General features: G+C 44.9%; 1 protein-coding gene across 9 annotated transcripts in view; it reads right to left on the reverse strand.

Annotated features, from left to right (window-relative positions):
* FECH (ferrochelatase) overlaps window positions 1-16,985 on the reverse strand; it is a 37,729-nt gene extending 20,744 nt beyond the window's left edge. For 2 of the 9 annotated variants that reach the window (XM_054671667.2, XM_054671666.2), the window contains exons 1-4: window positions 16,771-16,985; window positions 10,289-10,415; window positions 3,151-3,270; window positions 1,299-1,447 (exon numbers count right to left, since the gene is read on the reverse strand). In XM_054671667.2, the coding sequence (XP_054527642.1) occupies window positions 1,299-1,447; window positions 3,151-3,270; window positions 10,289-10,415; window positions 16,771-16,837 (463 nt within the window). In that variant the 5' untranslated portion in view covers window positions 16,838-16,985. 9 annotated transcript variants of the gene reach the window in all.
* Window positions 16,986-26,284: the final 9,299 nt, after the last annotated feature.

The following is a 26,284-nucleotide window of genomic DNA, read 5'->3' on the forward strand; positions in this document are numbered from 1 at the left end:
ACCATGTTGCTCAGGCTGGTCTCAAACTCCTGGGCTCAAGCGATCCACCTGCCTTGGCCTCCCAAAGTGCTGGGATTACAGGCGTAAGCCACTGCGCCAGGCCCACAAGAAACCTCTGATCATGATAAACTGTTAATGACTGGAGTTTGTTCTCTAGTAAGCAGGTGTGAATGGAGGGCTGACATTTTAAAGATGCACTGCGGCATGCATGGAGGAACTGCATAAGAAATGCCCTTGAGCCACAGCTTTAAGCAGGAAGCAAGCCGAATATGCAGAGGCACAGTTGAACAATTTTCGAAGTGAGGTGATCTGAGAAGGGGCCAGGGCCCTTTGTTACTTTGTGCCATGGGAACCAGTGGATTCTGAGAGCAGCTGGAGTGGATGCTTGCTCAGTGATGTCAGAAAAGAGTGAAATGCTCCTTTTGATCCTGCCTAGTGGAGCTGTTCTCCCTGAGGGTTCCCAGTGTCACACACCTATCCTGATCCCAAAGCTCTAAGATATATTTGCAATGAATGTAATTCATGTGTCCTAAGATGTACATTTTTTTGGTTTTAACATTTCTCATATCAGTCCAGTCTACAATAGATGGTGTCTTAAAATTAACTGGTAGTGCTTTTGTATCTTAGTATTATACAAAAACAGGGTGTCCTGCAATGAATTGTGTCTTCGATGTGTTTAATACAGCATTTTTACTTCATCCATGCATTTAGTGGTTCATTCTGCACACTATTATTCTGGATAGAGGTTCTCAGATGTGCACAATCCTCTTTTTGGTGCCACGTCCAACGAGGACCTTCAATACCTTACAATGGTGATATTCTGAGAGCTGAAAGCATCACTGCGAGTTGCTTAGTGTCTTGTGGCTTCCACGATAGCTAGCTAATACTGCTCTAAATATTCTAATCAGCTATCCAACCAGAAAGAAAAGGCAATAGCAGCAGCCTCAATCCATTTCCCAAAGATTTCTTTCCAGTGTAATGATACATGCATCTTTCTTTCATGGTATGTTGCTTATGCCTTATACTCTAGCAATTTAACAAACATCTCGAACTTCCTTTTGAAACTCATGTCCCAAATCCTTAGCTTTTTTTTACTTGTAATGTAGGAAGTCATAGCAAAGGCTAAAGATCAAGGGATAATGCCTGGAGACCTAAATTAAGTGACCATGTATTATGTAGAAACACCATAAATTGAGTCGCCAGTACATATGAAGCATTTAGCATCTACTACTCTTTTGAATTTCATAACTACTTCGAAAGAACTAATCTAGTTACATGTTAATGAAGAAACACCATACCTGTGTTGGGGGACAATTCATCCAGCAGCTTCACCATGCCCTCTCCCTGCTTGGAAGTCCATATCTTGATGGGGGATCCGCCTCCAATCCTGCGGTACTGCTCTTGAATCTTGGGGGTTCGGCGTTTGGCGATGAATGGTGCCAGCTTACTAAATCATTTAACATACAGGTAAGTGGATTTTATTCCACCTTAGCAACCTGAGAAATGTTTTCTACTCAATAAAAAAAAAAAAGCAAACTTTTAGAGAGCCTAACAAAATTAAGCCTTTAAAACAGAAGCTTGAGGTCATTGACAATAGCCAGCTCTCTTGTTGTAGAATAAGGAGCTAAAGCTATACCCTCTCTGAGGAATACCCAGCTGTGCTCCACAAGCTGTTCCAGTAGCACACCTGAAGATTCAGGACACACAACACTCATGCAGAGAACCCTGGATGTGTGCTAGCTACTAGCGTAACACATTTTGATCCCACACCTAACGAGAACTAGGATATAAGACAAATGAAGTAGACATTTCTCTTAATTTAAAAAATAAAGTCTATTAATCTTATAGATACACTTGCATATAGGAGCAAAGATGTATGCACAAGAATGTTCACTGCAACACTGTAAACAAACTAATTGTCCATCATGAAGCATGGATTAAACAAATTAAGTTACAGCCATATGATGCAATTCTAAATAGTAATCAAAAAATGAGCCAGACCTATATATTGATATAACGTTATGAAACAAGATACAGTGTTAAGTTTACACATTCACAATAGCAAAGACTTGGAACCAACCCAAATGTCCATCAATGATAGACTGGATTAAGAAAATGTGGAATACTATGCAGCCATAAAAAAGGATGAGTTCATGTCCTTTGTAGGGACATGGATGAAGCTGGAAATCACCATTCTCAGCAAACTATCACAAGGACAAAAAAACCAAACACCGCATGTTCTCACTCATAGGTGGGAATTGAACAATGAGAACACTTGGACACAGGAAGGGGAACATCACACACCAGGGCCTATCGTGGAGTGGGGGGAGAGGGGAGGGATAGCATTAGGAGATATACCTAATGTAAATGACAAGTTAATGGGTGCAGCACACCAACATGGCACATGTATACGTATGTAAAAAAAAAAAAAAAAAAAAAAGGAAAGTTTCAAATATAGTACATAAGTACCTTCACATTTGTGTAACAAAGTGGGGGGGGGGGTGTGCGTGTGTGTATGTATGTATGTGCGCGTGTGTGTGTGTGTATGTATGTGTATGCTTGGATATGCACGGACTATTTCTGGATGTAACAGCGCTTTCCTCCAGGTGGATAACTGGGAGTGCAAGGTGAAAGGGACACTTGCCTTTTACTGTAATTACTTTTATACTATTTGTAGTTTTTATCACATGCATGTACTAATTTTTCATAATAAAAATCTATTTTGAAAGAAAAAGGAGAGAAGGAAGAAGGGAAAGAAGGATGAAAGGAAAAGAAGGGCAGCAACAATCCATATTTATAGTACAAATGAATAATAATCATTGCTTCCCTGAGTGTTAATCAGCCGTTAAGTGACAAGTACAAATATATCTTTAAAAATCTTTAAAGGTACTTAGGCTATGTCAAGACAACTGCAATTTCCAGGGCTCTGGGGAGCAAAGGGCTCAAGGAGAATCCCCACTAACTTATTTGCTCTCTCCCCCTGCAATTTTCTGATATCATATCCTTCTGATATCCAACAGAAAACAATGCTGCTGTTTAACCATTACCAGATACGCATTAAAACTATTTACTGGTTTGAAACTACAGAATTGAGAGACACATGTCAATGTAGTGCCAAGGTTATAATCAAGGTGTTTATATATATCTCACTTCTGAATAGGAAGCGTCATGAGGTCTCGGTCCAAGAAGAGTCTCAGAAGGAAGTCGTGAACATCTCCGAGAGTTTCAGGGCCTCCCATGTTTAGCATTAATATTCCAGTTTTCGGCTTCCTATATAAAATAAAATACAACGGTTGATTTGTCACACTTCTTATTTTCTTCCAGGGTGGAATCTTGGTTCAGCCAGCAAACTCTAATCTGTTCCATACAAAGGTAAATACTATGGCTCTTTTCACTGCCATCACACGGATACCTATTCGGGGACATCTGTGGCCTCCAGTTCCCCATGGTCCCAGCTCAGACTTGGACCTTTGTCTTTTGGCTTAATTCATGATATCAGTCTTCACTCCGCTGGAAATGTTTCCCTTTTAAAGTCTCGGCCTGAACAGAGATAGAATCTTTAGGGACTGGGAGTCAAGGTAGAAATCTAAAATTGTCCTGCAGCTAAAGCACCTGTATGTGTGAATGCCATATGAATACAGAGGTTACCTGACCTCTCCCAACTTCAGGTTTCCTCATCTGGAAAACATAGCACCCACCACCTACTCAAAATGCTGTTTTGAGAATTCAGTGGGTAACATCTTCAGTCACTTAGCACGTGCTGGCACATGGTAAGTTCTACTCTACACAGAGCAGGGTTCCCCCATAATTTTAAACCTCCACAGTCTAATACCAGCCCATCCCCACTCTTGCATCTGCTCCTGTCTCTTTAGTCAATTATTAAATTAAATGACTACTGACTGAAATTAGTTTTTACATTTTATTTTTGAAATGGATTCTCACTCTGTCACCCAGGCTGGAGTGCAGTGGTGCGATCTCAGCTCGCTGCAACCTCCGCCTTCCAGGTTTAAGCAATTCTCCTGCCTCGGCCTCCCAAGTAGCTGGGATTACACGCACCCAGGCTAATTTTTGTATTTTTAGTAGAGATGGTATTTCGCCATGTTGGCCAGGCTGGTCTCAAAATCCTGACCTCAGGAGCCTGCCTCGGCCTCCCAAAGTGCTGGGATTACAGGTGTGAGCCACCACACCAGGACTGACTTAAGTTATTGCTTGCTCCTCTGCTTCCTTCTCCAGGACCTCCCTCTATTCCTTCATCCATGGCTCCTGTTATGATAAACTTCTCCTCTCCATCCTGCATGTAAATTCACTGTGTAGATAATTCCTGCAAGAACCGGTGCTAACATTCAAATTAGTCCCAGGCTACAGAATCAACCCCTGAATAAGCAGGAAGAAGCAAAAAGAAAGCAGAGCTCCATAACAAGTTTTAGGTCAAGCAGCTTCTGGAAACTTAAAAAAACAAAGCACTATGCAAAAATGTAAACCTAAAATCCAGATCAAGCTCCGGAGTCAACACAGCCCAAAGTGAGCCAGGCCAGGAGCTCCCCACTCCTAAGCCCCGCCAGAGGGCAAGGTGAAGTCGGAGCAGGACCAGGTGCCTCTGGCACGCTGGCAGGAGCCACCAGAAGACCTTGTGTGTCCCCATGAACAGGTAGCCATGGGATGGCAATAACTGGGGAACTAAAGATCAAGGAGCATTTCTTCCATTCATTCATTCATCTTTTTTTCATTTTTAAAAATTGAGATATAACTCACATACCATAAAATTCACCATAATCTGAACAATTCAGAGGTTTCTAATACATAAGGAAAGGCAGGAAACCATCACGACTATCTAACTCCAGGACATCTTTACCCCACAAAGAATCTTTGTATCCATTAAAGCCACTCCCTGTTCCCTCCCCTCTCACCCCTGGCAACCAGTAATCTACTTTCTGGGTCTATAGATTTGCCTATTCAGGACACTTCATAGAAATGGAATCACATGATTGTGTCTGGTTTCACTCAGCATAAAATGTTCATGATTGTCTGGTTTTACTCAGCATAAAATGTTCATGCTACATGTCGTAGCATGAATCAGTACACTTCACTCCTCTTTATTGCTAAATAATATTTCATTATATGGTTATACCCTCTATTCACTTTCAATAAAGCAGCTGAAAAATAACCAGCCTGAAGTTTATCTAAACACCGTTATTATGAATGCTGAGAGGTCTACTTCCTGAATCTCCTACACCAGACTACCTCTGACTACTGCAGTGACTAAACCAATGCTGCTGAGACAGAGCCTGTATAGAAAAACATTCTTTATGTACTCGAAAACTAATGATACTATGATGACATCTTTTTTGTTTTTGTTTTTTTTTTGAGACAGGGTCTCACTCTGTCACCCAGGCTGGAGTGCAGTTGCACAAACAAAGCTCACTGCATCCTCCACCTCCCGGGCTCAAGTGATCCTCCCGCTTCGGCCTCCTGAGTAGCTGGGACCACAGGCACATGCCTCCATGCCTGGCTACTTTTAAAATTTTTTATATAGACAGAGTCTTGCCATGTGGCCCAGACTGGTCTCAAACTCCTGGCTCAGGCTCCCAAAGTGCTGAGATTACAGGTGTGAGCCATTGCCCCAGGCTTACGGTGACATCTTAATGGGCAATTTTTAAACAATTATTAACAACGTTTGGCAATAATGTAAGGCAGCAGGTATGTCAAATGTAAACAGGTGGAAACTGTTTTCTTGATCAAACCTGTTGTATAAGTGGATGAGGTAAAAATCTGAATTCTGAAGCTACTTTTTCAGAATACGAATCAATTCCTGGGGAAGGAGAAATATGGCATTACAATGAGGTCAGGGATTTTCTCATTTAGACCCCATTATAAAGATTAACTAAGGTCCCTTTTCACATCAATGCCTTCGACCGGGGTTTTTCAACCTCAGCACTACTGACGTTTGGGGCTGGAGAGTCCTTTGTTGTAGAGGACTGCCCTGTGGAATGCAGGAGGCTTGGCAGCATACCTGGCCTCTACCTGTACACAACAATAGCACACACCCCACCCCAGTGTGACAACCAAAAATGTCTCCAGACATTGCCAAATTTGTCCCAGGAGGCAAAAATGCCCCCTTCCCCCTATTGAGAATCACTGTCTTAGAGAAAGAGGGCTTAATCCCCTTCTAAAACAACCAAGCAACTGCACTGAAGATGTGGTTGTTATATAACTCTTCCATGCTCGAGTCCTACAACTGCATTAACGGGTGTGTTGAGTTTTCTTTCCTTGATATTTGAAAATTCCAGATGCATTATTTTGTGAAACTAATATTCCTTTAATCTTTCTACTTAGACCACTAGTCTTCTCCTGGGATCCTGTCTTTCACCCTCAAAATCTGTGACTCACAATAAATTAAGTGCATTTTCCCATGGATTGCTGCCAGTTAACAGATTACTGGTTAAAAAAACCTCAGGCTAAAAGACTTACCTAAGCCACAGACGGTATCAGTGTGCAAACGGGATTTAGAGCTGTTTTTCATCTATAACACCTGAGCTCAGAACAAGAGTGGCTTTAAAGGGGATGCTACTCTGCCCTGCTCATGGTTTTGCAAACGCATGTTGATCTTACACATGAAAGAGACGCACACGACTTGAAAATACCTAAATACACATGCACTTAATTCAAAACTGTGTTGTGCATGATGAATAGCGCATTAGTAAGCCCCAGTCTGACACCCCTCTATTCCAGAATGTGAAGTGAAAGCTTTAGTCAAGGGTCTCCATCTCCTCTCCCTCCAGACAGAACACACCTGAGACCAAGGTCTGAACGTTCATGTTCCGTTTGTTTGAATATAAAAGTGTATACAGCAAAATATATTTAAAACTTCTCACTTGGAAAGGTTTCAACATTTTGCCATTTTTATATCCCAGGACTCTCAAAATACAAGGTTTTTCCGTGAAATATTAAATGTACGTAACAGAAACTTAAGCTTGTCAATTAATAAACAATAATTCTATTCTACTCTATATGGTCAGCCTCAAGAAAAAGTAATACGATCCCAGCTCTTCATTAAACCTCTAAGACATGATTGGCCTGTGGGTCTATGATGCCTCTAGAACAGAATTTGGTGAACTATAGCCCATGCACTAAATCTGTATACACACATACACCCCTACTGCCTGTTTTTGTAAATAAAGTTTTACTGGAACACAGCTCCCCTCATTGTTTATGTAATATCTATGGCTGCTCTCACACTACAACAGCGGAGTTGAATAGCAGCAAAAGACAGAGTTTGGCCTACAAAGCCTGAAAAATTTACTACCTAACCCTTTACAGAACTAATGTCAACCCCTAGCCTAGTGTAGTGTCTACTCTAGTATTGCAGTCTAGTCCAGCCCAAGCATTAAGCAGCACAATGCCTTCATAATGACTGCCATCAGAAGAATCCACAAAGACACTCACTGCTTCACCATTTCTAATATTAAAAAACTAGAAATCACCTACGTGTCCCAGAATGTTGGACAGGGTAGTTTATGACTTAATAAAATACTCTTCAGTTACTAAAATAATATAGACAAATATTTATATGATGATAAAGTAAATAAAAAGAGGGCATTATAAATAAATGATGTACAGTACGGTCACATCTTGCTAAATACATACAGAGTGAATATTAATGGTCATACAGACAAAATTGGCCTGGCTGGTCGCTCACACCTGTAATCCCAGCACTCTGGGAGGTTGAGGCAGGAGGACTGCTTGACCCCAAGAGTTCAAGACATGCCTGAGCAACACAGTAAGACCTCGTCTCTATTTTTTTTTAAGAAGAGAGAGAGAGACAAAATATTGGGTAGTAAGATTATTCATACTGTTTTAAGTTTTTTTTTTTGCCTATCCGTATTCTCTAAAATGATCCCATTTATTTTATGTAAATATGATCTAAAGTTTCTTAGTAGAATTTAAAGACTTTCATTTAATTTTAATAATATTAAGCCTACTTATATTAATGAGTTGCCACTAGAATAACACACAAATGAAATAATTTTTCTTCTACGTTTCCAAACTGAATCAGTTCTTCAGTTTCTATCAAATCCCAACCCTCAGTGCATATGGCTGAGGTGGGGAGAGGGGCTGGGAGGGGCAAGGAGAAATGGAATGGGCCCTGCTTGGCAGGCTGCCAGATGAAGAAGGTATCTAATGCCCATCCCCAACTAACCTCAGGTTACACAGCACTCAGTCATCATACCCATGATCATATAGCAAAAAACAATAAACATACAATAAGAAAATTTTGGTTCTGGCCAGGCACGGTGGCTCATGGCTCACGCCTGTAATACCAGCACTTTGGGAAGCCATGGCAGAATTGCCGGAAGCCAAGAGTTCAAAACCAGCCTAGGCAGCAAAGTGAGACCCCCATCTTTACAAGAAAAAAAATTTTTTTTAATTAGCTGGGTGTGGTGGTGTGCACCTGTAGTCCTAGCTACTTGGGAGGCTGAGACAGGAGGATCACTTAAGCCCAGGAGTTCAAGGATGCAGTGAGCCATGATCACACCACCGCACTCCAGCCTGGGTGACAGAGCTACACTCCTCAAAATAAAAACGGTGGCTCACGCCTGTAATCTCAGCACTTTGGGAGGCCAAGGTGGGTGGATCACTTGAAGTCAGGAGTTCGAGACCAGCCTGGCCAACATGGTGAAACCCCATCTCTACTAAAAATGCAAAATTAGCTGGGTGTGGTGGCATGCACCTGTAATCCCAGTTACTTGGGAGGCTGAGGCAGGAGAATGGCTTGAACTTGGGAGGTGTAGGTTGCAGTGAGCCAAGATCAAGTCACTGCACTCCAGCCTGGGTGAAAGAGCAAGACTCCCTCTCAAAAAAAAAATAAAATTACAGGCTCATGCCTATAATCCCAGCACTTTGGAAGGCCAAGGCGGGCGGATCACTTGAAGTCAGGAGTTTGAGACCAGCCTGGCCAACATGGTGAAACCCCATCTCTACTAAAAATGCAAAATTAGCTGGGTGTGGTGGCATGCACCTGTAATCCCAGTTACTTGGGAGGCTGAGGCAGGAGAATGGCTTGAACTTGGGAGGTGTAGGTTGCAGTGAGCCAAGATCAAGTCAATGTACTCCAGCCTGGGTGAAAGAGCAAGACTCCCTCTCAAAAAAAAAAATAAAATTACAGGCTCATGCCTATAATCCCAGCACTTTGGAAGGCCAAGGCGGGCAGATCACTTGAAGTCAGGAGTTTGAGACCAGCCTGGCTAACATAGTGAATTCCCGTCTCTACTAAAAATACAAAAATTAGCCAGGCGTGGTGGTGTGTGCCTGTAATCCCAGCTACTCGGGAGGCTGAGACATGAGAATTGCTTGAACCCGGGAGGTGGAGGCTGCAGTGAGCTGAGATTGTGCCACCACACTCCAGCCTGAGAGACAGAGTGAGACTCTCTCAAAAAAAAAAAAAAGATATATATGTGTGTGTGTATATATATATGTGTGTGTGTATATATATGTGTGTGTGTATATATATATATATTTTTTTTTTCATACCTGTATAATTTTCATCAATGTGTGATCTAGCAGAAAGGTCATGGAGTTAAATAGGTCCCAGCTACTTTCTCTCACTCTGCCTGATGTTAAAGGGTGCTGTTCCTAGGTACTCATCTCGATAACTTCCCTTTATAACTTCCCTTTATAGAGTCTTCTGTTGCCTCTGTACAGAGGAAGACTTGGGAGCAGTTGTGACTCCTGTTACTAAAGAGGACCCTTGCAACAATGCCATGCCTGCTGCCAGCCACCAGCAACAGAAGAGGTGAGGTATGAAACGTGTACTTCACTTCTTTAGATTTATAGACGATAAATCCTGTTACTTCCTTTATAATTACGTTCACTGTGTTAAGGGATGAAAAACAATACTCTGGTTTCCTATAGAAATTCTTGGTAGATCAGTTATTCGTTATCCTGTACAGAACATACATTTCATAGGCATAATTATGTTAGGTTCGTAAATACATTTCCAGCATATATAATTTGTGTTATGTGACATATTCCAGAACCAAATTCTTAACACAATTTGCAGACTGTTTGTACTCAACTCTGTGTCTTTTAACAATAGCCCTGTTGCAGGGAAGGATCCAGTGGGGAAGGAGGGTGTAAAATCTATGGTTTAACAGCTGTTGAAAGGAAGCCAAGAAAATAGCTCCTTCCACACTGGCTTTTCCCAGCACCTTTCCTCCTAGGCAGCTTGTGTCTACTGGTGTCTGCATCGATAAAGAGAAATTCTTATTTGTACCTGATGTTAGACTCATACCTCTTCTGCGGTTGAACTTGAGGTTTTGCACCCTGGGCATGCTGGGCTGTTTCTGTGGTGGCGGCCGCTGCAGCTGCAACTGACTTCCACCTCCATGGCTGATAGACCCTCCAGCTGCTGGACACCACTGTGACAAAATTAAAGTGCTCGCATGAAATCTAGCTAGAAAGTAATTTCTTCTGAAGAGGTCCTCAGAGCATAATTCCTGACTTTAAAATTTAAAGAGATCCCATGGCAGAGATGATTTTCCTAGCATTTCTCTGCAGGCAGGTAAAGGAACTTAAGCCCTCTCCAAGGGGATGGGGTGGAGGATCGCTCCCCTAGGATGGCCGATGAGAGCCTGCAGAGAAGCATTTTAGAAACTACACACACCTCCTCTCCCCACCTTGGCTGCAGATTTTGATACAATCCCTCACGAGAACCCCTGCAAGAGACCAACATGACTGACAGCAGCGTGCTGCTCCTGTGGAAGGAGAAGGGGCTGCAGAAAAGTGAAAAGCCGCCGATTTCGGGAGTGGCAAGTGGGCCAGTTTTCAAATAGCTGCAGTTCTTCTTTCTGCCTCCAAGCCTTCTTCGGAAAGCACTGGTGCTGAGAACCCAGTACTGCCCTTGAACCTTGACAAGGGGCCTCTGCTTCCCAGGGCCTGTTCTGGCCCTCCTCCCACTGCACCCCACCCCACAGGGTATGCAGTCTCTACCACCAAGGAGACATGCCACCCCAGGAGTCCACATCCCACGTGCCAGACCAGGCTCCCAGCGCCCCAGGATTCCCTGTCCCCCAAGTTCCACACCCACTCCCAGGGTCTGTGCAGGCATTTTTTCGGATCCATCCTCCTGAGGGAGATTGTGCCATCAGTGTATCAAGTCTTGACCTGAATGGTGGCCAAGGGATAGCTGTTTGCAGGGGCAAGAGTGGAACTGGGCATGAGGACCAGAGAGTCCATCCAGGCTGTGTGTGAGGCTCCCCACAAGGCCAGAAAGAGCCGGCGGCAAGAAGAGAAGCAGGAAACCATGTCAGTCACAGGCAACTCTCCAAAGGCCTCTACATTTCTGCAGGAACTCAGAGAGTTCAAGAGCTCACCCTTCCAGGTTGTGATCAAGGTCTATTTGTCAACATAGGAGGACAGAACATATTTCCCAGTTTGTTAGCTTGCTATATCCCACATACCATATATGTGCCTTCAAGTATACCCTTGTCCTGGGCCCCACAGGAGGTGGCAGTGGGTCTGAAGAACCCACCTGAATTGAGGAGATCATGTGCCATACTCAGCTGTCATATGAAGAGTACTGGTCCTTAAACAGCCAGTGAAATGAAACTGAAGCCATATAGGAAGTACTGAAGATGGCCATGTGAGACGGTGGTTACTGTGGCGCCCGGTGCTATGCACATGACCTCTTCCCCATTCTCAAACCAGCCGGTTAGAAACCAGCTTGTGATCAGTCTCCTGCTGCCCTCCTCCTCCTAAGAGGCAAAGGTGCCCTGAGGAGGAATTCAGGCTGTGGGTCAAGCAGCTCTGACTCTGAATTCAGCTCTGCCACTTACTAGCAATGTGACCTGGGGCCAGGTCTTCCTGAGCCTGAGTTTCCCCACCTGTAAAATGACACCTTGCTACAGGGATTCTTGTAAGGAGTAGAGCAGAGGAGTGAAGCGCTCTGCAGTGTCCACCATGTGATTAGTACTGGTGTTAGTTTCAATTGTCAGTTTCTAGAGGACGGGAACTATACCTGCTCTGATTTTATCACCTAGCATGTCTGTAAAATATAAGAGAATTATATCTCCAGGCCATTAGATTTCCAACCACCCAGATTGTGCACATTCCCAGCACAGCCAATTATGTCAGCTTATGCTGAATAATCTTTACCAACTCAAAGTGGAAGTGCAAAGATTCCATAAAGAAGTTCAATTCCATCTGGTTTGAGTTGGTGTTTAAAAAAAAAAAAATTCAATTCCAAGGCTCAAACCAACTCACATCTCCTTTTTTACATAAGTTTAATTCTGAACTTCATCGTGGGATTTAACCAGGTTCCTAATCATGCTGCAATGTCCCTAATTCCTTATATGAGTGAGATTGTATCGGATTCCATGGGGTATGAGAATAAAACCTTGGCATTCCACAATTTGACTGCTGGTACAAGTTTAGCATCCCAAATGTGAAAATCCAAAATCCAAAATGCTCCAAAACCTGAAACTTTTTGAGCACTGACATGACACTCAAAGAAAATGCTCATTGGAGCATTTTGAATTTTAGATTTTCAGATTTGGAATGCTCAATCTGTAAGTGAGTATATTCCAAAACCTAAAAAAAATCTGTCCAAAACACCTCTGGTCCCAAGCATTCAGGATAAGGGGTACTCAACCTGTAATAAAATGACATTTCCTCCTTCAAACCTAAAAAAAGGAAGGAGTGCCAGGTGTGGTGGCTCACACCTGTAATCCCAGCACTTTGGGAGGCTGAGGTGGGAGGATCGCTTGAGCCCAGCCATTTGGGGGCAGCCTGGGCAACATAGCAAGACCCTCGTTTCTACACAAAACTTAAGGAGTTAAAAAAAAAAAAGAAAGGCCGGGCGCGGTGGTTCATGCCTGTAATCCCAGCACTTTGGGAGGCCGAGGCGGGTGGATCACGAGGTCAGGAGATCAAGGCCATCCTGGCTAACACGGTGAAACCCCATCTCTACTAAAAATACAAAAAAAAAAAAAAATTAGCCAGGCGTGGTGGTGGGTGCCTGTAGTTCCAGGCTGAGACAGGAGAATGGCATGAACCCTGGAGGTGGAGCTTGCAGTGAGCCGAGATCACACCACTGCACTCCAGCCTGGGTGACAGAGTGAGACTCCGTCTCAAAAAAAAAAGAAGAAGAAGAAGGAAGCAGTGGGGAGGGACTAGATTTTCCAACTAGTAGATGAGGATTTCCTAATAAATTTGGGAGCTAGTAGCTTTTCAAGCTGCTTAACTATTACCATGTCCTACTTACAAAATTATTTTCTCCATGGTTCACCAGATTCTCAGAGAGGAGAATGATGTTGCTGCCAAGGGACCCTTTCCACTCAGGTTCGTTAATACACTCACCCTTCAAGAACTCATCCAAAACACTCCTCTCCCCTAATGATCTGAAGATTCTAGAAAAATGAAGAGCGTCTCCTACCAAACAATTAGCATTCGTCCGGGTGAAAAGAGTTTAAAGTAAACATTCAAAGGGCCAACTGAGACTCTGGAAAAGACTCAGCTCACAGCTGAAGAGGATCTGATGGCACGGGCAGCCTTGCGTGGCGTAGAGAGTACGTGTTCGGAAACCAGAGAGATCTGAGCAGAAATCCCACACGGGACCAAGAGGCTGTATGGCTGGGCCTGGGCAACTCACTGAGATGCTGCGAGTCTCACTTTTCTCATCTGCAAAATAGTGATAAGGCTACTTCTGCAGGGCTGCTGTGAAGATAAGAGGGGAAAAATATGTCCAGCCCCAAGAGCAATGTCTTGCACACTGCATGTGGTTGAGCAAAGGGGTGAAGAATATCCAATAGTATAGACTTGCCCATTTATGAACTAAGACCAAGTAATTCTGCCCTTTCTCCTTACATGGATAACTGATCTACCTTTAGAAGGCCTACAAACAGGCCGGGCATGGGGGCTCATGCCTGTAATTCCAGCACTTTGGGAGGCCGCGGCGGGAGAACTGCTTGGGCCCAGGAGTTTGAGACTAGCCTAGGCCATGTGGAGAGACCCTATCTCTATTTTTTTTAATTAAAAAAAAGAAAAAAAGAAGGCCTACAAACAATAAAAATGATCAAACCGACAGATAAGCAGCAAAACAGAAGATGACATAAGAAAACGAAACTTCACCGGGCACAGTGGCTCACGCCTGTAATCCTAGCACTTTGGGAAGCCGAGGCGGGCAGATCACAGGTCAGGAGATCGAGATCATCCTGGCTAACACAGTGAAACCCATCTCTACTAAAAACACAAAAAAATTAGCCGGGTGTGGTGGCACGTGCCTGTAGTCCCAGCTACTTGGGAGGCTGAGGCAGGATAATCCCTTGAACCTGGGAGGCGGAGGTTGCAGTGAGCCGAGATCACGCCACTGCACTCCAGCCTGTCGACAGAGCGAGACTCCGTCTCAAAAAAAAAAAAAAAAAGAAAACAAAACTTCATAACTCCTGCAGTGGTGGACACCTGTAGTCCCAACTACTTGGAAGGCTGAGGCAGGAGGCTCACTTGAGCTCAGGAGTTCAAGACCAGCCTAGGCAACAGAGTGAGACTTGGTCTCAAAAAAAAAAAAAAACCTCTCAAAAAACAAACTTCGTAATTCCTGGACAAATCCAATAGGTGATCATTCAGAAGTATACCTATGACTTAAGAAGTTCCTAAGTTATGACTTCATGTTGTTGCAAAAAGAAATAAAGAAAAAGGAAAAACAGAAAAAAAAAGTTCTTAAGTATCAACTGGTTCTTCAAAACCAAATATATTTTGGATCCTTGCGGGTGAGGCAGAAGAGGGTGGGGGGCGAGATACACAAGTATTGAAAACTATAATGGCACTTTTCTATCACATAGGAGATGAGGATTACTTCAAAAGTACTTATAAAATATACGCCGTTTTTAAAATTAACAAAAGAAATAAGGTTCTATATTGTAACTATTAATAAACATAGTGGGTGCTTCAAAATATTGGTTAGTTACTGATATGGAGCCAAAATGTTCTAATGTCTCTTATGTAAACCCTACAACTCTTTTATTATCCTAGAATTGTTTTTCTAATTACATAAGACAATATATGCTCAGTGAAAAAAACTGTTTGGAGGGCCAGGCACACTAGATCATGCCTGTAATCCCAGCTACCAGGGAGGCTGAGGCGGGAGGATCACTTGATCCCAGGATTTCAAGGCTGCAGTGAACTATGATGGCACCGCCGTACACCAGCCTGAGCGACAGAGCAACACTCCATCTCTTAAAAAAACAAAAGAAACAAAACGTTTAAAGTTTGGAAAGAAAAAGGCACCAAGAAAAAAATAATTCATATAGATAGCTAAACAGACAGATAATATATGGCCCACCCCCGGAAGCTTCTTATTAATTCTGTAATATGCTAAATACATAAAGTATAAAACTTTGCTTTTCCACTTTTACTTTCAGAACTCATTTTCGGAAATAATCCTCAGTGTTTTCTCACACAGAAGTTGATCTTTTCCTATCAACCAAAATGATGAAGTATTATAACTACACCTTCAAATCAAAGTCTGTAACACAAATAGACTCCAAATCTACTTCTGCTAGAGTTTCTGAATCCTTCCACTTTTAACCTAGACTACAAATAATTTAAAGTTTCACATATTCTTCCACGACCTCAAATCTAGGACCTGTCAGACTTTATTTGCCACAGGAAAGGTCAGTGAAAGAAAAGATTAGTTCAATACTTCTTTCAGCCCCACGACTGGCACTGTGCTGCCTCTTCTTAAAAAACAATGCTCTTTGTCCCGCAGCGCCCTTAGTGAGCCAGCCTCATTGTACACTGGGTCCTTATTATTTTCCTAACAAAGGCACCTCTAATGAGATATGGAGGTTCAGAGGGGATTCTCTCCACTCCAAGTAGGTGTCAGACTGATGAACGTCTTAGAAAAATATGTCCGGTCTGTGTCCAGTCACCGTTCAGATGCATTAAATAAGCATCTTATTTGTGGCAGCCTTCTGCATGAATGGCTAGACATCTTGAGGATGCCTGTGTACCTACTGTATGACAGGCAAGGTGCTCATGTTCAAGGCAAGCCTTAAAAAAAAAATTAGGATTTCAATGTACATTTACCAAAGCTCTGGCGAGGTTAGGTGCCTTGTTCAAGGTGTCACAGTTGGAAATGCTGTCCCAGCCAGGTGTGTGAGATCCACAGTCCCATCAGCTCATCCTGTGGTCACAACCTATTCACGGTTTGCATCAGAAACGTGGGAGGCTGTTCCTGGGTCTTACAAGTTCCCCAGATATCTCTAGAAAACGCTAGCCCAGGCTGCCCCACGGTGGGTCCCGCTGCTAAGGAGAAGTGGGCACAGAGGGACCAAGGACCATGGGCTTTCCTCAGCAGGGAGGGAACTGCAGGGCAGATGTCCATGGTGGTGATGATGAAGATGCCTTCCTTACTGTCCTCTATGGCAGGCCCATAACATACCTTCCCTCGCATAATCTTCTCAACAGCCTGGTTATTGCAGGTGACAATAACCAAGGCTCTGGGAAATTCCAGCCACTGCTCCAAGCCACCCAGCCGACCGATGGGACTTGAACCTGCGCCTCCTGGATCCGGGCGCCCTCCCCGCGGCCTCCCGAGCCCTGAGGGCTGCCCTCAGCCCTCCCTTCTCCGCGACGCCCCTCGCCCGGTTGCTCGCAGCACCCCCAAGGCCGTTCCCGGAATCCCCCGGGCGCGAGGGCCCGGGCGCCAGCTGCCCGCTCTGCCCACGCCTTCTCAGGGATCCTGGCCCTGGCGGCCGCCGCGACAGACCCACTTACGCGGATCGCGGAGCAGGACGCCCGCGGCGCGCAGGGCCGCAGCCATGTTTGCGCCGAGTGAACGCATTGCCGGGGCAGCCTCGGCCCGAGTCCGGGCTCCTCCCGCGGCGGCGCGCCCAGGTGTCCGCCCAGCAGTGGCCGAGCCGGGTAGCGATCCCCACGCGCGTCCCCAGCCCCCTGACCTCGCGCCCTCCCGGCGCGCCCGCTCATTCGCTGCCGGGCCGGGGCGGGCGAGGCCAGGCAGAGACACGCCCCTCGCGGAGAGCCCGCCCCAGCTGGGCGCCGCTCTCTGCGTGAAAATGGGCCCGGGGGCTGAGCTAGAAGCCCGCTCCCCACCACCATCGCAGGTCACTGCAAAACCTGCTGGACTCCTAGTTGCGTGCCCTGTTTGCATCTGCCAAACTAGCGAAGTCAGGATCCTCAGCCATGACTCAGCAAATAACTTTTTTCGACGTTTCCATTACTATTATTTAGATATAAGGATGCTTTTGCCTCAGTTCTCCAGTTTGCCTGCCTAGTCACAACACAAGTGTGCAGATCCTGTTTTGTTTTGCTTTATTTTCAGAATAGAAAAAGGGATTATTCAGTTTCTCTGCACCCTCTCTGTGTAGCAGAATTTGACAGGTGAAACTCACTGAAGAGCATTAGGAAAAGTGAAGGCCAGCCTGGCAAGTGCATTTCTTGGAGGGACGGTATGATGTTTGTCTGTATCATATCCGCGCACCTTCCCAGTTTAGCCGCCCGTCCCGCCCCCAAGGTCGCACACTGAGACCACGGGGAGGAACAGGCGCACATTTCATTCCTACACCTCCGTCAGCCCACCCTGCCTATATATGTTCAGTGCATTGTGGAGTAGGAAACCAGCCCTTGGTACAGAAAGGTCTCAGGCATCGGTATTCATTGAACAAATATTGAGCACCTACTATGTGCATTGGGAAAACAGTAGTGAAAAGAGTAGACGGGGGCTTACATGGGGTTAGGGGAGACACAGAAAATAATCACAACATGTAATACTTTGAATGATGGAGCCCTTCCACGGCCTCCCCTCTTCTTTTTCCCTCTCAGGACAAAAGAAGAATGAAGCAAGGTAAAAGAGATGGGGTAGGGTGGGGGAAGGGACTAATGCAATTTGAAGCAGGTGGGTCAGAGTCTCACACATTCGAGCAAAGGCCTTATACACATTTGAGCAAAGGGGGCAAGCCATATGGAACATTCAGGGAAGATGGAGTCTAGATTCAGCTGAAACCCAGTTTTCTGTAGCTTAAATATGTGCTACTGATGGAATTAGTTTATTTCTTATTAAAGTTGGTCCTCCTGATGGTTATAAGCCCAATGCAAAATGTCAAATTAAATGGATAGCCTTTCATATTACCTACATGATCTTCATATCCAAGCGGATGTCCTGAGAAAAGCACAGTAAAACCTGCTCCAGGTATCAACCCACCTTCCTTATATATGTGGCTAATTCTCTACCCTCATAAAAAAATTATAGTCTTCTTAAGTTGCCCTGTAAAGAGGTGATCTTCATGGATAACATACTTCTCTACCTACAATCTGAACCCATTTTTGTGTTGTTGTTTGTTTGTTTTGTATTTCCAGTAGATACAGAGTTTTGCCATGTTGGCCAGGCCGGTCTCGAACTTCTGACCTCAAGTGGTCCACCCACCTCAGCCTCCCAAAGTGCTGGGATTACAGGCGTGAGTCACCATGCGTGGCCTGAGCCCATTTCTTCTAAAGAAACTAAATTGAAAGGCTGCACACCTCGCAATGCTGTGCTGGCAGACGTGTAGACAAGGCCAGAGAATAAAATGGCCCGGGGGGGGTTAGACGTCTGAGCTATGAAGGCTCTTCTTGTCCCCTCTGGGAGGCCCTGGAGAAAGTCATCCCCTCCATCCAGGGTGCTGGGCCCTCCTGCTGGGTAGAGATAAGGGGGCTTCTGGTCCCTCCCAGGCAAATGCTGATGATTAGTGACAAGGCATAAAGGTGCCAAGTCTCACCAGTACAAAATCAATGGCTGGCACGGGTTAAATTTCTGTCCAGAAATGATTAAGGAACTAGCAAGACATACTTTATTAAATATTTTAATGAATCAGCATCATTTCATTTCTTTTATTCACATCTTGCACTTTCATTTTTACTGACTTCTTTTTTTATTTTTTATTTTTTCATTAATTAATTAATTTTTTTTTTTTTTTTTTTTTTTTAGAGGGAGTCTCACCCTGTTGCCCAGGCTGGAGTGCAATGGCACGATCTCGGCTCACTGCAACCTCCGCCTACTAGGTTCAAGTGATTCTCCTGCCTCAGCCTCCCGAGTAGCTGGGATTACAGGTGCTTTACTGACTTTTAAAAACTCATTCAAAATTCCTCATGTATAAAACCTCCTGGTGCACATATTAAGAACTCATGGGTTATAACTGAAAACAGAACTTCATTCTTTTTCCCCAACAGAGAGTACCATAACAATTGTTATTCCTAATCTATGGCTTATTTCTTACAAACATTGAATATAACAGCTTTCCAATGAGTAAATTTTTATGTTCTTATGCAGTGAAAGCAGATAAAATGTGCTTTATGTTGGTCCTTTTCAAAACTGGTAGAAAACACAGTCCTTAATCCAGAAATTGTGAACTCTAAATACAGGCTTACCAGAAAAGCCCTTGAAAGGCTAAAGAAATTTGCGGAACCATATGATATACATAATATGAATTTTTTCTGACTTAACATATTTTTAACAAAATGACACACCAATTCCATTAGCAAACAGAAGGCTAAAAAGGCACAGTGTGTGGGCTAACGGAGACAAGGAGCACCCCAACCAGGAGGGAGAGGGTTTGTCTGGGGCCTGGTGACTTCATTAGTGAATAAAGCACTCACCTGTCACAGACACCACTCTGAGTGCAGCCTGTGATCCTAAATAAAATGAATTTGTTGGTTTCAGCTCAGTGCTTCAGGGAAAGGGGTGGGAAATCTCTTCATTCATTATTTGCCATGATTGGCACCTCTGAGCTACACAAACTAAATTTAGATTATTCAACTCTGATTCCTTAATCAGAAAAAGAACTGGGGAAGGGAGGAATCAGGAGGCATTCAGGGCAAGAGAAACAGTGGCTGCATGTAACAAATGGTAAGCTATAATGATTACTCAGAGAAATCTGATCGATTGTCCCTAGAATCATTTTACAACAAAGAGGCCACCAAATCCAGGCCAACATGCCATGCGTTTTGACTTGCCCCTCTTCACCACGCAGAGCCTTCAGCCCAATGGTTGTGACAGGTTTATTAATCCATCTGCCCATATTTCCTGACCATCTACCATGAGCAAAACATTAGGTCATGTAGAGGATAAAAGAGTGAAAAGGAAAACAAACAACATTCTCAAACAGCTCATTCGCTTATGAAACAAGCGTATGGGAGACTCCAGTCTATGTCAGGCACACGGCAGGCACTGGGTGTGCAGCAACGAACCGGACGGTCCCTAATTTCATGGAACGTACCTTCTAGAAGGCAAGGCAGACAATCGTTTTACAACAAAGATGAAAGACATACAACATATTGTCAGGTATGGCTAGGGACCAGAAGAAAGCTAAAGGAGGTGGAGGAAGGGAGAGAGGCCGCAACTGCCCAGGTCAGTAGTGCAGTCAGGACCAGCCTCTCTGCAAAGGTGGCATTTCAGCAGTGACCTGAAGGGAGTGACGGTGTTGTCTGGGGAAGGGCTTGCAAGCAGAGAGGCCAGCAAGCGCTGGAACACATTTGAGGCTTGTATTCATTTCCTAGGGCTGCTGGAACAAAATACCACAAACCAGGCAGGCAAATGTGTTGTCGTCCAGTTTCAAAGGCTAGAAATGCAAAATCAGGGTGTCAGCAGGGCTGTGCTCCCTCTGAAACCTGTAAGGGAGAATCCTTCCTTGCCTTTTTTAGCTCATGGCGGTGGCAACAATCCTTGGCGTTCCTCAGCTTGTAGATGCAGCACTCCATCCTCTGCCTCCACAGTCACAGGCTGTCTTCTCCTCTTGGAAGGATGCCAGTCATTTTGGATTAAAGGCCTATTCTAATAACCTCATCTTAACCTGACTGCGTCTGCAAAGACCCTGTTTCCAAATAAGTTCGTGTTTACAGGTACCTGGGGGCTAGGATGTCAACATGTCTGTTGGGGGAACACAACTCAGCCCCATAACAAGGCTGTCAAGGAACAGCAGGGAGGCCACATGGCTTGAGTAGGGGGGCGGCGGGAGGTAGGGGAACCAAGGCGGATTGATGTAGAACTTTGTAGGTAATGAAAAACTGTGTCTTCTGAGTGACCTCCATTCTTCACTTATACTGCATGACTAAATGTGCCCATTGTGGCTGGGTGCTGTGGCTCATGCCTGTAATCCCAGCACTTTGGGAGGCTGAGGCGGGCGGATCACCTGAGGCCGGGAGTTTGAGGCCAGCCTGAGCAACACAGAGAAACCCGTCTCTACTGAAAATACAAAATTAGCCGGGCATGGTGGCACATGCCTGTAATCCAGCTACTGAGGAGGCTGAGACAGGAGAATCGCTTGAACCTGGGAGGCGGAGGTTGTGGTAGGCCAAGATTGCACTGTTGCACTCCAGCCTGGGCAACATGAGCGAAACTCCATCTAAAAAAAACAAAAAAGTGCCCATTGTGATTTTTTTTTTTTTTTTAGCTCATTCATACTGGGTGTTTTTTCCAGGGTTCTCTGCTTCCTGGGTGGTGGAAGGGTCCCTAAGCGGCCTTTCTGATTTGCTTCTTCCAGGACCCAGGGGTCCCACCAGTCTTAGACCAAGTTTGTGTGAATATCTCAACTTGGTTGTCCTGTTCCCTGCAGTTGTATAAATTCACAGCCAGGGAGTAGGCATTCCCCAGAGCCCTGGGAAGATGGCAGGCTTCCTTGTGCTTCTCTGGGCTAGAGAGCCAATTTTCTGGATTACTTTTCACAGAAGTGCTGGGCCTCTGCGGCCCTGCTTCATGGAGGGGTCTGGTCCTAGCTCCACCTTCCTATGGCTGCATGGGCATTCTAGGAGCTGGGTGCATGATGTGTTCACTGTGAAAACTCACGGAGTTGCATGCTTATGATGTATGCCTTTTTCTGTATAAATGTTATACTTTAATGAAACTTTTTTTTTAAGGGGCCCCTTGGTGCCTTTATCTGGCTGGGCTCTGGCTGGGCTCAATTCTCCCTGGAGCCCCCATTCCTAACCTAACAGCTCTGACTTTGAGATTCTCTCTAGCCCCTCCCCTCCAATTCTGATGCCCAGAGATGTTCCTTTCTCACCTAGGATTTTGAGGGCAAATAGATGTATCTAGTAAATCTGTTTATAATGCGGTAACAAGAGGTGAGCAGAAGTTGACCTGATAAAAATGAGAGAGGGTTTCAGGCTGAGAAGATGAAGGAATGCTTTCCATCGAGGAGGTGTCTGAACTTACAATAAGAGGACTGAGATAGGCTGAATGTGCAGAGACAGCAAGAAGGTGGAAGAGCACATGAGAACCAGGAGCAAGACCTTCACTTGGCCACAGCACAGGGTATGGCGAGGACTAGGAGAAAAGGCTAGGGTCCCAGCCCGAATGCACTGAGGGCTTGGCCCTTCATAGGCCAGCAGAGGCATCAAGAGCCATGACAGTCAGGGAGGTGAGCAGCGGCTCAGGGCTGTGGCAGAGGAGAATACTGAGCAAACAGGGTGTGGGTCATAAGACGTAATAGGGGCCAGGCAAGGAGACCAAGCTGGACAGAGTGGCCACAGGTGAGGACTGAGGTGTGGAGCAGAGTGGCAATGGAAGTGAAGATGGCAGAGGAGCAAATGGTATGGAGAAGGCCAGGCCCAGTGGCTCACATCTGTAATCCTAGCACTTTGGAGGCTGAGGCGGGAGGATTACTTGAGCCCAGGAATTTAAGACCAGCTTGGGCAACATGGCAAAACTCCATCTCTACAAAAAATACAAAGATTAGCTGGGCATGGTGGTGTGCACCTGTAGTCCCAGCTACTCAGGAGGCTGAGGCAGGAGGATTGCTTAAGCCAGGGAGGCCAAGGCTGCAATGAGCAGTGATCATGCCACTTGCACTCCAGCCTGAGCAGCAGAGTAGGACCCTGTCTCAAAAAATATATTTAAAAATTTTTAATTAAAAATTTAATTTTTTAAAAAAAAGATATGGAGAAGTCGAGAGGACAGGCACAGGTTATGGCATCTTAAAGATAAGAAGCAGGCTGGAATCAAGTAACTCCAAGGTTTCTGGTCTCCATGAGGCCGAAAAAGAGAAGCACATTAGTTAGCAGCAGAGCTGGTTTGAGACAAAGCTGGGGGCTCTTTGTCATTGCTGTTCTCATTTTGTTTTGTTTCTAACCGCATATATTTTATGCTGCAGGAAGTAGAAAAGACAAAGAGGTACAGCTATTTTTTTTTTTTTTTTTTTTTAGACAGAGTTTCACTCTTTTGCCCAGGCTGGAGGGCAAGTGGCATGATCACTTGGCCACCATCTCGGCTCACTGCAACCTCCGCCTCCCAGGTTCAAGCAATTCTCCTACCTCAGCCTCCCGAGTAGCTGGGATTACAGGTGCCTCCCATCACACCCAGCTAATTTTTTGTATTTTTAATAGAGACAGGGTTTCACCACATTGGTCAGGCTGGTCTCAAACTCCTGACCTCAAGTGATCCACCCGCCTCAGCCTCCCAAAGTGCTGGGATTACAGACATGAACCACTGTGCCTGGCCAAATTTTTAAAAAAAGTTTTAGTGGTCATTGATATAGCAATAGTGATTGAACCTAGCCATTCATTCATCATTTTTTCAGAGCCTGCTATGTGCCTTGCATAGCCCACCACTGCCCACAAGCAGCTTATACACCAGCAGAGAAGCAGCTATCTAAACAAAGAGAAATAAAAGGTACAGAGGTCTGTTCTGGGTTCCATACAGCAGCGGGAGGCAAGGGGCAGGGCTGTCAGGACAGCCCCCAGGCAGAGGCTGCTGGTGCCCCGCATCATTTCCAGGAAGAGGGGGCGGCTGCTGGGGGACAGGCCTTGCAGGTCAGGAGAGCAGCAAGCCCTGTGACAGCAAGATGTGTTCTGCAGCTGCTGGTTGGTCAGTGAGAAGGGACGATCTGAAGGATTTAGCGAGGTGAGTACTGAGTCCTGGAGGTGGGCAGGGACCGGCTCACAGGGAGCCTGGTGAGCCAGGGTCAAGGTCTGGGCTGGGTCCTGTATGCCACAGACTAGAGTAGCTGCAACAAGGAAAGTTAAGACAGGCTTCTGGGTCACACTCACATTTAGCCCGCAGGAAAAGGAGTTACAATAACTGTAATGGCTTCCATTTATTAAGTGCCAGACATGGAATCGCTGCAACTGGCTTATAAAGAGGAGGTACCACCCTGTTTTACAGATGAGGAAAACAGAGTCACAGAGGTCCCCTGACTTGCCTGAATCCAGTTAGCAAGGGGCAGAGCCAGTATTTGGACCCAGGTATGTTTGGCTCCCAAGCCAGGGCTGGCTCCATACCTTCAGGGTGCATCTCACAAGAGAAAAAGGTGACAGAAAGCAGGGGTCAGGCCAGGCATGGTGGCTCACACCTGTAATCCCAGCACTTTGAGAGGCCAAGGCAGGCTTGAGGTCAGGAGTCCAAGACTAGCCTGGCCAATGTGGCAAAACCCCATTTCTACTAAAAATACAAAAATTAGCCTGGTGTGGTGGTGTATGCCTATAATCCCAGCTACTAGGGAGGCTGAGGCAGGAGAATCACTTGAACCCAGGAGGCAGAGGTTGTAGTGAGCCGAGATCACACCACTGCGCTCCAGCCTGGGCAACAAAGCAAGACTCTGTCTCAAACAAAAAAAAAGAAAGCACGCAGGGGTCAGAGAGCGCCTATGGAGTTCTCACCACTCACCCAGGTGTTCCTGTCACCAATGTCACGGATTTGTTAGAGGCACTGAATTATGAATTCAGATTTGTGCGTGAACCTGAATGCACTAAGGAAATTCTTTTTTAACAGACATAGCCAGAGAATAGGTATCTATCTACCCATTCCCATAACCCAGTTAAATTTCACTTATAACCTTTCAGAGTTATATACTGCTTTTTTCCCATTTACAGAGAATTCATCATTCTCCTTGCTATTTTTTCCTTCCTAATAGCTAATAACAGATCATTTCTTCCCTTTTGTTTATGCCCACTCCCTTTTGATTGGTCTTCAAATACAGAGTAATGACCTCTGGGTAAAGATGGGGCTTGAACACAAGGGTATAGTTTCACTCTCTCCCAAAAACCACACTGAAATGATGGTAGAGGTTTTGTTCATGATGGTGGTATTTTTTGTTTTTAAGCACAAACCTAAAATAATGGGAAAAAAGAAAAAGTGAACCACAATAGAATTTTAAAAGTGGCAGCAGATGAATAAATACTTAATGTTTTAGCAGACCCAAGAAAACTGAATCCTAAGCTGGCCATCCATATTAAACAAAAACCATCCAGATTACACTAGGGGGCTCAGGACTGGCAGTCGCAGGTACCACTGGAAGTAGGAATGAAAGGAGATGCTAGAATGAGATGGACTGAAAGTCTGTTAAAGCAGGCTGGGCACGATGGCTCACGCCTATAATCCTAGCACTTTGGGAGGCTGAGACAGGAGGATCCCTTGAGCCCAGGAGTTTGAGACCAGCCTGGGAAACACAGGGAGACCCTGTCTCAATAAATAAATAAATAAATAAAATCAATAAAATAAAAAAAGAGTCTGTTAAAGCAGCAGATTGCCTAGATTCCCACCCTGCAGTGGAGTGACTGCTCCCCCCAAACCCCTAAAGCTAACTAGATGTTTGGTTCCTGGAGAGGTAACAGAGGGCTATGGACTGCAGATCCCAAGCACAGCTGAGAGCAGGGCCACCACAGAAAACAGCTTAGTGAACTGTACTAACTGAAGGTGCAGAGACCCAGCCCTCTTCTTTTTCCCTCCACAGGAAACCCAACTAGCCTAAGAAGAAAGACCTAACAGACAATGGCATGGGCCTCCCCTGCTAATCCACCTAGGGCAGATAGCCTACAGTAAGTCTCACATCTATTCACATGCTTGGAGCATCCAATGGACATTTTAATCTCCTATCCTGAATTATCTCTGAATTTTCAGCAGATAACCAAGCAGCACCTGCCATCTCAAGAAAGCCTGTAACAGGAAAGCCAGAGACCAAACAAAGCAGGAAAAAAAAAAAAAAAAAAAAAAAAAAAAAAAAAAGCAACCCAACGTGGAGGAAACTGGAATGAAACAGGAAGAAAACTAGAAAACTTAGATAAAAAACTAAAGACAGAACTTTCTGAAACCGGAATAAGAATTTTTAAAAATATATTTTTACTATGGTTAACAGAAATAAAATACTCAAAGGACTGGGGAAGAGTTGAGGAAAACGCCCCAAATTAGCAGCTTAATAAAAAAGATGGCCAGGCGCGGTGGCTCATGCCTGTATTCCCAGCACTTTGGGAGGCTGAGGCAGGTGGATCACTTGAGGTCAGGAGTTCAAGACCAGCCTGACGGACA

Source organism: Pan troglodytes, chromosome 17 (genome assembly GCF_028858775.2).
Source record: "Pan troglodytes isolate AG18354 chromosome 17, NHGRI_mPanTro3-v2.0_pri, whole genome shotgun sequence".
NCBI classification, from domain to species: domain Eukaryota; kingdom Metazoa; phylum Chordata; class Mammalia; order Primates; family Hominidae; genus Pan; species Pan troglodytes.